Raw genomic sequence first — 15,581 nt, forward strand, 5'->3', positions numbered from 1 at the left:
TCAACCCAGCAGCTGAAAGTGAGTTTCACCAGTAGCTAATCACCCAAGGTGGAGGTTATTAAAAATGCTTAAGTTACCCTGAACCATAAAGAGAAAAACAGCCTGAGGTCAGTCATATCCTGTAGGAACTTAGATACTTTGATGGAAAAGCTTCCTGAAGGAGAGAAGGAGTCTTACTTGTCAACAAATTTGCCGAATCCGTATTCCAGCATATTTGAAAGGCAAGTTGTTTCTGTGGGTTTTATTTCATAGCCGATGATCTCACTGATCTGCAGAAAAAAGAAGAAAACAAGTGTGTACTGTCCAAGGTAGCACTGGCCAGTAGGCTTTCCATGATGTTATACTCTGCGCTGTCCCTTACGGTAGCCACCAGTCACATTTGGCCATTGAGCCCTGGAAATGTGGCTAGTGTGATGGAGGAGCTGATTTTTTAAATCTACTTTTACTTAAAATTAAATAGCTGTGTACAGCTAGTGGCAAATGAATTGGATGGTGCAGGTCTAAAAATGTGGGAGGCTGCCTAGGGCCCGCACTGCATTCCATCTGGCTTACTGGGGGTCTCTACCCAGCAGCACTCAGTGGTCTTTGTGAGGACCAGTGGTGTCAACTTGTGAGCATCCTGGGGGTGCAACCGGATCTGGTTTGTTTTCGTGCTCCTAGTGCAAAGCCTGGTCAGTGACAGAAGCTTCAGCGTTTGCTGAGTACACAGACCCCCTCCACACAAATTCTGTGATCTGAGGATGCTGAGAAGGAAGAAATCCGCTCCGTCCAAATATCTTCCTTTCCACCCCAGTGTGCTAACTTGTTGGAACAGTTCGCAACTGTGCCCATTCCTTTGGTGTAAATACTACCCCATGCTTGTCTTTTAAGTGAAAATATCCCTGAAGAAGGTCTCACTTGAAATCTCTGATGGGTTTGAATACTTTTCTCAAAGACAGAGATCTGGGGGAGGATGAGGGTTACATGTGCTCAGTCTTCTTCAAGCAAGAAGACTGAAGGATAATGAGGCTCTGTAAGAAATCTCACCTACTGCCCAATTTTGTCTCTGTTCAACCCCAGGAGGACTACAGAATGTCAGAGCAGAAAGCAATGTGAGAGGTGCAGGCTGTTCTGTCCTACTTAGCCCTGTGTCCCCAGGGCCTGGCAGTCAGTAGGCATCAATAAATATTTGCAGAGCAAAAGCATGAGTGAACCAGCTAATTCAAATGGCTTCCAATCTGGGTCCTGAAGACACCTGGAGGACCACTAGCATAGTGGAAATCAGAAGTAATAAACACTTATTGAGGGCTTACTATGAAGTAGGCACTGTTTTAAGACTTTTATACACTCATTTCATTCCCTCAATATGACGAGGAAGATACTAATGTACTATTATTCTTGTTTTATACATAAGGAAACTCAGACAAAGAAAATAAGTACCTTGTCCAAGACCATCCAACTAGTAAATGGCAGAATTGGGATTTGGACCCAGTTCTGCCTGAAAAGCTCTTCTTCATCACATCTAGTGGGTCTCTTAGGTCTTCTATGTACAGTTGTGAAGGTTATACACTGCATAACTCTAAAAAGTACAATTCACACTGTAGCACACACGAACAGCATTCCCTAGAGTTGTGGATTGCAGTCTGCACAACTGTTCCTGGTGGCCCTGGACTTTGATTTATTCTCAATACCTGAAAATATGGCTTAGAACACACACTATCTCTAGGATTAAATGACATAACTACATAAAGCATTTGGCATAGGACTTGGCCAACTCAGAGACTGGTAGTTTTATTTATTTATTATTAAAAAATTTTTTTCAACATTTATTTTTGAGATAGACAGAGCATGAGTGGGGGAGGGGCAGAGAGAGAGGGAGACACATAATCTGAAGCAGTCTCCAGGCTCTGAGTTGTCAGCACAGAGTCCTATGCAGGGCTTGAACTCACGAACAGCGAGATCATGACCTGAGCCAAAGTCAGATGCTTAACTGACTGAGCCACCCAAGCGCCCCTATTTTTTTTTTTTGTAATTGCTTTTGTTAATTATAGAGACTAACAAAACATCTGGCTTTCTAATTCTAAGAGCTTGCAGCTGCCCTGTCTACTATGGAGCCACTAGCTTCTTGTGGCTATTGAGAACTTGAAATGTGACTGGCCCAAACTGAGATCCGCTCTAGGTGTAAAAGAATACCATGTTTCCAAGACTTAATATGAAAAATATGAGATCACATTAACATTTTTTTACATCGACTACCTATTGAAAAAATATTTTGAATATGTTTGGTTAAATGAAATGTAAATTTTTTTCATCTGTCAGTGCTTTTAAAAAACATGGCTACTAGAAACTTTAACACTAGACATATGGCTTGTATTATTTTCATTGGGCAACATGGTCCTAGAGGGCTAGCTTTAGTACACATCAACGTGGTTTCTTCCTAAGTCAAATGTCACCCTGTTCCATCTTGTTTTAAATCACGGTAGCAACCCTTTTGCTGATATCAGTGCCCCAAATAAAGGGACTAGCCCTACGTGCTTAAGTTCTGGGAAATGGTCAGAAACCACAGCACAGCCACCCTATGACCCCAGAAGTTACATTTGGTAGCCTTGACAGCAAGAGGTGGTTTAGCCTTCAGAGCCCCCTGCCTGAGCCAGAACCTGTACAAATGGATCTCTTGAGTTAGGCATTTGGGCAGAGAATGGTTCCCCTAGGCCGGTGGCTGTCACTAGGGTGGCTTGTGGTTTGACCTACAATGCAGGCAGGACAGGCCTCTGACTGTGGGCACCCCTTTTATGTATCTGGTGGCCTCTTTCCTGTCTGAGCTCACTTGTAACTGTTCAGCCCACTGGGGTTCCACTTTAGGGGCTCATTTTTCAGGAGCCGCCTTCTTGGGGCTATATTCCACTCTTACCTACAGCTTACTGTCCCCTCTGACCTGACATTTCTTTCCCCATTTCCCCCATCTAAGCTGAGTCATAGACCTAGATTCCAATTCCCTCTTCCACCACTTACTAGTCACATGACAATTTACTTATTCTCTCCAAAGCCTCAGTTTTCTTATCTGTGGAGATGATCATCCCTACTTCAAAGGGTTGTTGACAGGATAAAATGAGGGAATCCACACAAAGTATACAACACAGTGCCTAGTTCATAGTTGGTATGAACTATGTTTGAGCTATTATTGTTATTATTCTTCTAAGGAATTTTTCCCATTCTGTCCATCTAAGTGATCTGTAAATGAGAATTATGAATGTCTAGGAATGGTTGGGATTTTTAAAGTGTCTACATGTGGGAATAGCATCATCAAAGGGAAAGGACCAGGTGGAGGAGATGGCTTTCCGAGTCTCCTGAGGGGTTTTTTAATGGCCATTGATGAGGGCACTTTCTATAGCGCCATCTCCTGGAGAGACCTAGCACTACACCAAAGGCCACTTGTCTATCCAACCTCCCCAACCCTCCAAATGGGCCAATGTACTAGTCAGGCTAGGTCCATAGGGGCACCCTATGAGCACCAAGTGGGGGCAGGTGCTCCTGTGCAGCCCTCTCTGCTGGGACAGCCCAAGACCATAAGTCTCCTAAGAGGACCTCTCCCCTGCCCTCCTTTACACCCTTTACTTAGGTGTTGAGTTTCAAGGATTTCTGGGAAACTGAAAGCAGTTCTACTTTACAGAAAAATCCAGAATCTCTGACATATCAAGATCTTGGTTTTCCCAGAGAGATCAAAATGCTCTCAGCTCAGACTTCATTCTCTGGAAGGTAATGGGTGTGCTCTCAGATTAGGTCCTTCCAGAGACATGTCCTCAGTCTTGTGCATGTTTCCGAAAGAGGGAATTCTAGGCCAAGTCACAGAGAAATCTGCCTATGGAGAGGCAGTCTCAACTCCAACTCCCTGATAGAGGACGTTTCAAGGCCATTTCTAGCCCTTGAATGTGATGATTATTTTAGAAACACAGTCAGTTTTCTTTTTTCTGCTTAGTGTTCACACCACACTTATCACCCTCACACTTAGTTGCTTATAAAAGTCCCAACTATTTTTAGAGGAGAATATTTATTATTCTCATTTATAGACTCAAAGGGCTGAAAGAAGAGTGAGGTATTATTTCCGAACATAGCCTGCTGGACGATGAAGCTCTACAATATCATTGGCCCAAGCAGGAATCATCTGGCATTGTCAAGAGGCCCCAGGAAAAGGCATGGCTTTCTCTTTTGTGTGTCCTTCATCAAGGGACAAACCCAGGCCCCTCTCACTGTAACTCAATACCCTTATCATCCTTTAGGGTCCTGAGCAGCCACTTGCTTACAAAAGCAGACTACAAGAGTCTTTCTAGCCACTGGCTGAAGCAATATTCAATCATCAATAATGGGGTCTCCAAAGAAAGGGGTCAACCTGTTTATGTGGAGAGACAGGCATTTCATCCTGTATCCTGCCCATTCCCTTCCTTTAAAAGACTTTCCCTCCCATTATTAACCCCTTGGCTTCAAGCAGATTCTCCTTTCAGAAAGGAGAGGCTTGACCCAGTAATGGTTCCTGCCTTCCAAAGGGCGACCAGGACCAGGTAGGCATAGGCATTGACTGGCTGGCTAGAGGTGGACAGTGACAGGCACCTGCTGCCAGTGCCGGTCTTTCATCCCTGGGTTGCAGGAAATGCTGAGGATAGGGATGTGTTGCTTGAATTTCTCAATCTTCATTTTCACATTCTCTGCTAACCGCCTGGGTGCAGGTACATCAGCTAGAGTCTTGGTCAATTTATATATCGTTCTCCACATATTCCCTACTTCCTCTGAGATTTCCTCAGCATTCAGCAAAAAGAGGGGTCCTGAAATAGAAATCATGAGAGAAGGGTCAGACCACCAAGTAGATGTTAGTCATGGGTACACCTTTAATTCCCTGAATTTAGGATTCTGCCTATCTATGGTATGGATATGGGAGCAAGCATAGGCTTTGGAGTGGGGTCTGGATCTAAAACCTCTCCTTAGCCAATGAAACACTGAGCATGTTTGTCTCAACTTTTCTAAGCCTCAACAGTATCACCTACGATACAGGGGTAATAACGGATACCTTGGCAAGTGACCGTAAGCAAGGTAAGTAAAGTGGCGAGCACAACATAACGCCTGCTGTGTAATGCAAGTGTAGTTATGGAGTCAGTTGTTAGCCCTGGCTGTAGATGCCATTACAGAAGCAGTAAAAGGTGCTCCACAAATACTGTGAAATATTAACAACTGGAGGATGTGGGTGAACGAGGATATGGGAGTTCTTTGTATAGCTCTGGCAACTTTTGTGTAAGTTTGAAAGTATCGTAAAAAGATTCTTTTCAAAACAAAAATTGACCCCTCATTAAAAAAAAAAAGTGCACCAAAACATTAATTTCCTTCTCCTCCTTTTCTTCATAGGGATCCTATAGCATTTGGGCTTCACATTTGGTCAAAATCCTTCCACGCTGCTGCTTTCTTCCCCATGGATATATCAAATCGGTGTTAACTCTTGTGTCATGATGTTGCTAATTTACTCAAAAACACTCTTATTTCATGGCTACCAAGACTAAATAAAGCTTCGTTAATTTAACTTGTTTCATCAGCCCAACATTTGTGAGTTGAGTGATCAAAAATTAAAACTCTTTGGAGCACCTGGGTGGCTCAGTCAGTTAAGCATCTGACTTCGGCTCAGTCAGGTCATGATCTCACAGGTTGTGGGTTTAGGCCCTGCGTCAGACTCTGTGCTGATAGCTTGGAGCCTGGAGCCTGCTTCGGATTCTGCATCTCCCTCTCTCTCAGCCCTTCCCCTGCTCATGCTTTGTCTCTCTCTGTCTCTCAAAAATGAATAAACATTAGAAAAAATTTTTTTAAATTAAAACTTTTTGAATTGTACATAGTGTACAGGAAATATATAAAAATAATAATACACCATGTCCAATTGGGGTTTTTCATGGTAATGTGAGGCTTGTTTAATATTTGAAAATCAAACAATGTAATATACTCTATTAACAATCTAAAAAAAGAAAATCACATGATAGTATCAACAGATGTGGAAAAAGCATTTGAAAAAATTCAGTATCCATTTATGATAAAAACCTCTAAACCAACTAGAAATAGAAAGAAGGTTATCAGCTTGATAAAGGGCATCTATGAAAAACCTATACTACCACCATACTCTTGTATATTGGAAATATGTACGGCTTTTTACATGTCAATCATACTATATCAAAGTGATTTTAAAAAACAAAACCAGAGGTGCCTGGGTGGCTCAGTTAGTTAAGCTTCTGACTACAGCTCAGGTCATGCTCTTGTGGTTCATGAATTCGAACCCTGCATCAATCCCAACTTCAGATCCTCTGTCCTTCCTCTCTCTCTGTCCCTTCTCTGCTCATTCTCTCTCAAATGAATGTATGAATGAATGAATAAATACATAAATAAAATTTAAGGCTTTTCTATAAAAAAAACAAAACAAAAAGGATAAAGAATAGAGAGAAAGAAAGAAAGAAAGATCCCTAACAGTTAATGGTGAAAGATGGAATACTTTTTCCCTAAGACAAAGCAAGAATTTTCACTCTCATAATTCCTTATCAACATCTTACTTAAAATCCTAGACAGTACAATGAGGCATGAAAAAGAAAGAGGAGGCATACAGATTGGAAGAGAAGAAATAAAATGTCTTAGTTTTCCTGATGACATGACTGTTTATACAGGTGATCCAAGAAATCTAAATAACAACAATAATGAAATCTTTGCTGGAGAGCAAAAACACTGTAACAGAAATGAGAATATACCTGATGGGTTCATTAGTAGACTAGATGCAGCTGAGGAAAGAATCTTTGAGTTTGAGAATATGTCACTAGAAACTTGCAAAGTTAAAAAGAAAATAAGATGGGGGAAGAAATGGAGCAGAAAGGCTAAGAACTGTGGGATAGCTACAAGATGTGTAACACACTGGTAATGGAAATACCAGAAGCAGCAGAGAAAGAAATGGAAAAAATATGTGAAGCATTACTGACTGAGAATTTCCTCCAAATTAATGTCAGACACCAAGCTACAGATCCAGGATAAATGCCAAAAATGACACTTAGGTATATGACATTCAAGCTGTAGAAAATCAAAGTTAAAGAAAAAACTTGAAAAATGCCAGTGGTGGTGGTGGGGGGCGGGGGGGGGGGGGGCAGGGGGAAACACCATACCTTTAGAGAAGCAAAAATAAGCCTTACATTCTACTTCTCCTCAGAAAACACACAAACAAGAAGAGAGTGGAATGAAATATTAAAAGTATTGAGAGAAAAAAACCCAACCAACCTAAAATTCTCTATCCTGAGAAATTATCCTTCAGAAGTGAAGGAGCAACAAATACTTTCTCAGACAGAGAGAAATTGAGGGAATTTGCCAGTAGGTACCTTGCAAGGAATGTTAAAAGAAGTTCTTCAGAAAGAAGGAAAAGTATTTGTCAGAAACACAGATTTACTTAAAGAAAGGAGGAGCATTAAGGAAAGGATAAGTGAAGGTAAAATAAATACTTTGATTTTTCTTATTCCTAGATGATCTAACAGTTTGTTCAAAATAATAAGAGCAACAATATATTTGATGATTACAGTTTATATACAGGTGTAATGAAGAGCAGAAATGACACAGCAGATAGAAGGGAAGAATTAGGAACACTTTGCTTTTACAAGGCATTTTTGAAATGAAGTTATATATAAACTTTAAATATGGCCCAGCAATCTACTCCCAAGCATTTATCCCAGAAGAACAGAAACTTATGTTAACATAAAAACTCATGCATGAATGTTTATAGCAGCTATATTCATAACAGCCTAAAACTGGAAACAGCCCAAATATCCACCAGTGGATAAATGGGTAAACAAACTGGTATATCCATGCAATGGAACACTACCTAGCATAAAAGGGAAGGACCTATGGATATATCCAAAAACTTCGATGAATCTCAAAGTAGTAGGCCGTGTGAAAGAAGCACTCTCAGAAGGTCTCAAAAAGACAAAACTATAGTAATAATGAAGAGCTCAACAATGCCAGGTCTTCTGGCTGAGGGGAGAGTGTGACTACAAGGGGCAGTACAAGAAATTTTACTGAAATGATGAAACTTCTGCTCTCTGATCGTGGTGAATCTATACATGTGTTAACATTTATATACCAAAAAAGTCCTTTTTGTTGTATATGAATTAAAAAAATTAAATGTAAAAAAATTAAAAAAAATTTTTTTTTTATTTTTGAGAGAGACAGAGTGGGAGCAGGGGAGGGGCAGAGAGAGAGGGAGACACAGAATCCTAAGCAGGCTCCAGGCTATGAGCTGTCAGCATAGAGCCTGATGCAGGGCTTGAACTCACGAATGTGAGATCATGACCTGAGCCAAAGTCAGACTCTTAACTGAACCAAGTGCCCCTAAGTGTAAAAAAATTTTAATACAGTATCTCTTTGTAATAAAAAGACTTGGTCAACTATAAATATTTCTCTGACACCATAAAAATTTTGTATCTTAAACCAATGAAAAGCATCATGTTTAAAGGTGACACTCTGCAAGAATTCCCATGAAAATCAGGAAGAAGGCAGAGATGCCCATTATTACCACTGTTTATTTTGGAAGTGCTGGTCAACACAGAACAGTGAATAAATAAAGGGGTAAGAAAATAAATAAAGGTAAAATATATTGTTTAGATATGACTGATAACCTGGAAAGTTTAAGAGCATCAGTGAAAATGCAAGTTTTTTAAATGAAAAAGAAAATGCCAATTTAAACATAAAATCAACAGAGGTGCCTGGGTGGCTCAGTCGGTTATAAGCGTCTGACTTTGGCTCAGGTCATGATCTTGAGGTTCATGGGTTCAAGCCCCACGTTGGGCTCTGTGCTGACAGCTCAGAGCCTGGAGCCTGCTTTGGATTCTGTGTCTCCCTCGCTCTCTGCCCCTCCCCTGCTCACGTTCTCTTTCTCTCAAATAAACATTAAAAAAATTTTTTTAATGAAAAATAAACATTAAATCAACAAAACTAAATTAAACAAATAAATAAATAAATAAATAAATAAATAAATAAATAAATAAAATCTATAGCAAAAAGTTTTCAAAGCTATTATTTCTCAGGTTCATTGAGGGTGTGAAGAATGGGCACTCAAGTGCTGCTAGAAGGGTAATAAAACATAACTTTTCTGGAAGACCGTAACAATATCATCATCATCAACAACCAGTTTTTAAAATCCTAGTAATTTTCATTACAATAGCTTTGATCTAGCCATTTCACTTTCAGGAATTTATCCTAAGAAAATGATCAAAATTGCATCCAGAAAACTGGTACAAAGATGCTCATCACAGTTGTGCTTGAAAATAAAACTGCGGCACTGGAAACTGAAGGCTCACCTCTAAGGGTCCCTGTGTTTGTCCTCTGCTCTTATGCCCTCTCCCCAGGTGACATCATTCATGCCTTTTACTTGTAATCTATACTCAATCATTTCCCAATATAAATCACCCCCCCCCCCCAAACCTATAACTTAACTTCAGGCTGATTTTCTCAAATGCTAGTTAATGTTCCCATTTGGATGTTTGCAGACACCTTAAACCCAGTATATTCAAATTGATGTGTCTTTTTTCCCAACAAATTTGTCACTTCTCTCGTTCAGTGATGGCAATATCCACCAAACTGCCTGGGCTAATAATCTGGAAATCACTCCAGTTTCTCCCCTCTCCCTCCTTGCCCCTTGCCCCTTTGAGATCAATCATTAAGTCCTGTTGACTCTACCTTAATTTCTCTCTAGCCTCCAGGATCTAAAGAAAAAGAGGAGTAGTTTACAGTTATCTGTGACACTCTGGCCTTTCTTGAAGCAGCACAGTAGTGCAACTGCCATCTTATTCTCCTCTCACCTGCCTCTCCATAATCCACAGCTCTGGGTGGCTGCCCCTTCCATTCTACCCTAGCAAAAGGTCTTGGCTCTTCAATCCCCACTTTCCAACATTATCACATTGGAAAAATTCGACTGTGTGGCTGCGTTACTCTAGAGTATAAGAATATGATAAAAAGTCCAGCCTGAAGCTAAAGTCCAAACCCTATTCTAGAACTGGCTAGGTTGGATCCACTATCTCATCCCTACCCTGTCCCAGTAGAGTGAGCCTGCAACATACCGTTCATCCACTCCTCTGACTTGATGCTAAACTCGTACGTTGTCAGCCACAGCTGCTCATAAGGCCCTTTGTTGGTCAACACGGTTTGCAGGAGAGGGAAGGTACTCTTCTCCTTTTCCAACAGATCCTCTTCCTTATTGATCAACTGCAGGGCAAAAGGGGATGCTGTTTATTGGGTGGCTGGTTTTCTGAACCCTGGAAGCCACCATGGCAAATTCCTCAGTGCTTTGAACACCAAGTTGAGGAAGATGCTTGTTCATCTGGAGAGCAAGAGAGAAAAATAAGGCACGGACTCAAGTAAGACAGTCCCTCTGCTACCTCTGAGGGCCACGACAGCTAAGATCTAGCTGGATGAAACCCTGGGATAATTTGACACTTGCTCCATCATCTTTGATCCTACTCTACCATATCCACGTCCCCATTTTCACAATTTTCTTATGTACGTTAGCTGTCTACATGATATTGCCTTCTTATGTGGACTTACCTCAAAGATAAGGACTTTAATGGTTAAAGAACTTATTTGCTGACCTTCAGGGAAATTGCCTTAGCTTCTCTATGCCTTAGTTCTCCCATTTTAAATAGAGATAAATAGGGACAATAACAATGCCTACCCCAAAGGTTTGTTATGGGTGTTAAGTGATATATTGCATATGAAGCCCTTTGTATACTGTTGAGCACATAATACTCAAAATACGTGAGCAATTTTTCTACTGTAATTTCTTCTTTGTGCACTCAGCAACTAACAAAAAAGCTGGTATAATGTAGGGATGTAGAAAAAGGTAGCTGAAAGCACCAATGAAAGAAGTGGTCAACCGACCAATCAATAGTATCTACCTGACAGGTGATGTTAGGACAATGCAAAACCAAGAAACAGAATGAAGAGAGCAGGACAGAGTCATAAGTCTCCAACCCAGACCCCTAGACCCCAAACCTCAAATTCCACCAGTGCTTGATCTAGGTTCTTTGAAAGCTCGTGAAGCTTTTCAACATTGTTCTTCATTTCTTCTGTAGTCATCACTTCACGTTTCCTAAACCCTTCCAGTTCCTTGCTGTATCCCTCAAGTTTCGACTCAAATTCTGAGCACCTAAAAGCAAAGGACATCCCAATCACATCTGGACTTTCCAATTTGATTTTCAGAGTATCAGCATTGCTCACTCATATTCAAGCCTGGGGAGAATCTGATATGATGTATGATATAATACAATATATTAACTTATGATCCTACCTCTCAGAGATGCCTGCTATGAATCTATTGGTGGTTAAACATTTCCAGATGTTTTCCTGTATTGGTAAATACATACATGTGCACATATATGAAATCTATATACTATATACATATATATAAAATGTATGTATACACATATTATTGTTATCCATTAGATATTTATTATTGAGGGCTTAATGCATTCCAAGGACTGCTCTAGGCATCAGGGACATATTTTTGATGTACACTAGCCTCATGGAGCTTGCATTTTAGTTTGAGGAGACCTAGACAAGAAATACACATGGATGGATGGGTGGGTGGGTGGAGAGATGGATGGATAAATTCACACATAAAGATAAAATGTTGTGTTTCTGATGGTGATAAATACTTTGAAGAAAATAAAACAGGGAAGAGTGCCTAGTGGATGGAAGTACAAGGCTACTCCAGCTAAAATGATCAGGGAAGACCTTTTAGCAACAAAGCAGGTCACAAATTTATTTTTCCCTTTTTCTAACAAGGTAGATTATATTATATAGTGTTGAGTTATAATTGCTTAGCACATTATAGTTTCCAAAGTATTTTCATGGCCATAATAAATACATAGGCATATATTTCATATAATAATACAGTCACTAGTAAATAGTAGGCACTCGGGAAACTAGGTTGAGTAAATGAGTTGTATTTGTGGGACCACCTGGAGTCTAAGAGAGGGTAATTTAGGGATTTCAAGATGGTGGACTGGTCAGAATTCTGGCATGAAATGGAACTTACTCCAATGTCCACAGAGAGAGGCTTTAATGAAGAGACTACCTACAGAGGTGAAATATGGGTAGCCTTACAGGGAAGCCACTATGACCCCTTGGGCCAAGGGAACAATGGGAACTGAGATGGGGATAGCAAATGGAGAAAAATTAGCACCAAAGCCAAAAATTAATGTGGGCTGGGAAAACAGGTCAAGTTTCTTAGAGAGGGAATGGGGTTGCTTTCACAGACAACAAATGAATCAATGAATATTGCTCAGCCCTCCTCACACATTGTTCTCAGCACTAATGCAAGAATGATGGACGTGAGTTTTAAGAGTTCACCAAAGAGAAGGCTGGACCCAGGGCTATGGGGTTCTCCTAGAGGTGCTCTTGTGCTGAATCTGCTGTTGAGAGCTCAGGAACCAGTCATGCCATCAGGCTAAGAGTCGCCCCTCCAATAGTGTTCTCCTCTCACCATAAATGACAGTTCACATTTCTCCCAGAGCCACCTGTCACTCCTCTGAACTTTAACAGCATTTGCTGCCTCTGAATAGTCTTAGAGCACTGAGAGTATGCTTGCAAGGCTGTGGTCTGGGGATTTTTTTCCCCAAAGAAGTCATTGTTCAAAGGATGAAGGAAGCGGATGGTTTCTGAATACCTACCATGTGCTGGGTACCACTCAGGCACAATATCACATCGTTTCATTTCATCCCTCTGCACAATGATACGTCTCAGGAAATGAGATGATCTGAGATGGACTCTGTTATCCCATTTTCTGGATGAGGACACTAAGGCTCAAAAAGATAAACTTGCTCCTGTTCACGAACGTGCAAATCAGTTCCATGGTGGAGGCTGTGCATAAGGGGCCATGGGGTAAATGGGAACTCTGTACTTTCTCACTTTTGTTGTGAATTTTAAAACTGCTCCAAGAAATAAAGTTTATTAATTAAAAATTTTCAGTACCACCTACTGGGCTAGTTCTAGGTTCTGAGGACAGTATTCATTTAGGTAGAGAGAAAAGGCCACTGGAAGAAAAAATTGTGTGCACATTTTCTCCTTCAGCCCAAACTCCCATTCTATGTAGAAATTTCTTTTATCTACATTTTTCCTTCCTTCTAAGTATTTTCAGGGACTATAAGACCTAAGGTTGGGCAGTGGGCACTTCACACGTGAAGGGGATAGTAACTGGTATGACCACAGTTCACAAACCAAGTGTTAGAAGCTGGGATGGGTATGTGTGCTTGCGTGCATGTCTTTGCCCTGTACGTGGCACTTGGCCCACTTCACTCAACATTTTTTGATTTTTCAGTATGCCTATATTTTCTCTGCCTCTGGATTAAAATCTTTATTTAGCAGCCAAACACACTTACATGTCTAGAATACAGCACAGCCCATAGTAAAAATCCTTAATAAATACTGGTTGAATTGACAAATAATGAATGAATAAATGATACAGCCACATTAGCATTGAACAAGACCAGCTGCAAAATAGGCAATTTCTCAGCCTCCTACCATGCCTCTATTATCCCTGTCTTGATAACTCAGAGATCTGTGGTCTCCAATGTAAGGCTGACAATTTTGCTATTATTATTGTGAGGCCATTATTACATGCCACTATTTTTGTCTTTTTTCTCTCTGTACCACCAAATTCCAATTGTTCAAAGCAGGGAGAGAAGGCATTGGCAGGGTCACCACAGTGAAGCAGGCTTAAAGAGAACATCCCTCAGTGGGAAACAAAAGGAAATTTCTTCTCCACCATTTGTCTTCAGCTTTCGCCCACGCATTCCTGTGGGGGGTGGGGGGGCTCTAGGCAGAACCAGAAACATGCAGTGTGTTACAAAGCTGGGTATCATTTCTGAAATAACCTCAGACTCTCCTTGTACCTTTTAATGAGGTCCATCTCAGCCTGATCTCTCTTGCTAAGGAGCAAGTTTCGGCTGTTTTCAAAGATATCTTCAATCTGGTCTGGCCAGAGGAAAAGAGTGCTGTTCAGTTTGATGTCCTCTTCTGCAAAACACATACAGTCTGCTCCAGGACACTGTTCAGCATAGGTCAGCATTCAGGGAATTAATTCAGCAGAACAAGAAGTCAACAGAAGTGGGTGTGGGGGTGGCAATGAATGGATGGGCCCATTATGGATGAATGATAGTCAATGTTTATCGAGCACTTACCAAGTGCCAGGCTAGAAGGGCAACAGTATTATCATCCTTGTTCTTACAGATGGGAAACAAAGTTTAGCCAAGTAATCAAGGTCACACCACTAGAAGGCAGCAGAGACGATTTCAAACCCAGGTCTAACCAACTCTAAAGCTAATGTTCTAACCATTAGGCTTCATTGCTTTCCCAGGGTGCGTCTGAGTAGAGTAGAAACTTGGGCTGAAGTTCCATTTCTTTAAATTGTCACCTCATCTGAGTCTCAGTCTCCCTTCTATTTAAATGTCAGTAATAAAATCAGTATCACTCTAAGGCTCAGGTCAGCTGAAATGTCCTGGGCTCTCTCTGTACCCTGAAGAACGTAGGAAGCAGAGGTCCAGTGTGTGTTCACATGGTCAAGGGCACAGCTCATGAATGTGCAGGGGGATGGTTAGGGCAACCCCTCTCTCAGTCCCAGTACCCATCTCTCCCTCCCATCACTCTTTCCCCCAAATACCATGAACACCAGGTAAATTCACAGGTATTTCCAGATGGAAGGAGGATCTGAAAACTTGGCTTGTGGAGAGTGTATCAGTTTTTCCCTCAGAACCTGGTCCTTACAAAACTCTAACTTGGCCCAACAAGCCTTGAAAGGGCTCTGGCCATTTCTTTCCTTTAAAGATATTCAGGAGCATGAAGGAAAGTGCCCTGGCCTCTCCTCAAAGGTGAAATTGTATTAAGATTATAGATAACTGAAATCTATCCATTTATAAAAGGACTCTGCATTTGGAAGTGATTTTTTCCAGAAACTAGACACAAGATACCAGGACAGGCATCTAAGAACTCAAGTCCCTAGATATTTCTTCTTTTAGTCTAACAATAAGAAATCCCTTTGTCTGATTCAAATTCCTGAGGATAAGACCATGGAATTGGTGCTTCTAACGTATAAGGACACTTGAAAAGCAGCACTCCCAATATTGACATTTAGAGGTAGGACTGCCGACTCTCCTTCCTGACTCCTTACCTCTAAAAATATAAATATACATGTACGTTTGCACATAAATCTACATGTCATTGGACTTACGGGGCAAGTCTGCATAGTCCATCAGGAACTCTAGCCGTTCACTTGCATCTCTAAGTTGCCTCCGGAGTTTGAACACCGTGACATCACTGGATTTCTTTAAGAATTCAATGAGGAATACCAGCTCCTCAGTGTTGGCAGGAATTTCACTGACTTTGTCTGCAATGGTGCTGTACTGATTGCAAATGCTACAGGGAGAGGAACAGCCATCATCATCTCTACCATCTAAAATCACTTTCTTTTAAGACGTTTATGCTAAACAGGTATAATTCTCATCTGGAGACTAGAACAATGGTTTCCAACTTTTCTCTACCTGCAGATCTGTGATAGG

General features: G+C 40.9%; 1 protein-coding gene across 3 annotated transcripts in view; it reads right to left on the reverse strand.

Moving 5' to 3' along the window:
• DNAH3 (dynein axonemal heavy chain 3) overlaps positions 1 to 15,581 on the reverse strand; it is a 168,296-nt gene that overhangs the window by 116,093 nt on the left and 36,622 nt on the right. For all 3 annotated transcript variants that reach the window (XR_008419332.1, XM_053894414.1, XM_053894415.1), the window contains 6 exons: positions 15,254 to 15,438; positions 13,920 to 14,043; positions 11,020 to 11,173; positions 10,089 to 10,233; positions 4,585 to 4,796; positions 178 to 269 (listed from right to left, as the gene is read on the reverse strand). Coding sequence is in view for 2 of the 3 variants with exons in the window: in XM_053894414.1 (XP_053750389.1) it covers positions 178 to 269; positions 4,585 to 4,796; positions 10,089 to 10,233; positions 11,020 to 11,173; positions 13,920 to 14,043; positions 15,254 to 15,438 (912 nt within the window). In the remaining variant the exon portion in view is untranslated. The remainder of the gene's footprint in view (positions 1 to 177; positions 270 to 4,584; positions 4,797 to 10,088; positions 10,234 to 11,019; positions 11,174 to 13,919; positions 14,044 to 15,253; positions 15,439 to 15,581) is intronic.

Source organism: Panthera pardus, unplaced genomic scaffold (assembly GCF_024362965.1).
Source record: "Panthera pardus isolate Hobbes unplaced genomic scaffold, ASM2436296v1 HiC_scaffold_5, whole genome shotgun sequence".
NCBI classification, from domain to species: Eukaryota; Metazoa; Chordata; class Mammalia; order Carnivora; family Felidae; genus Panthera; species Panthera pardus.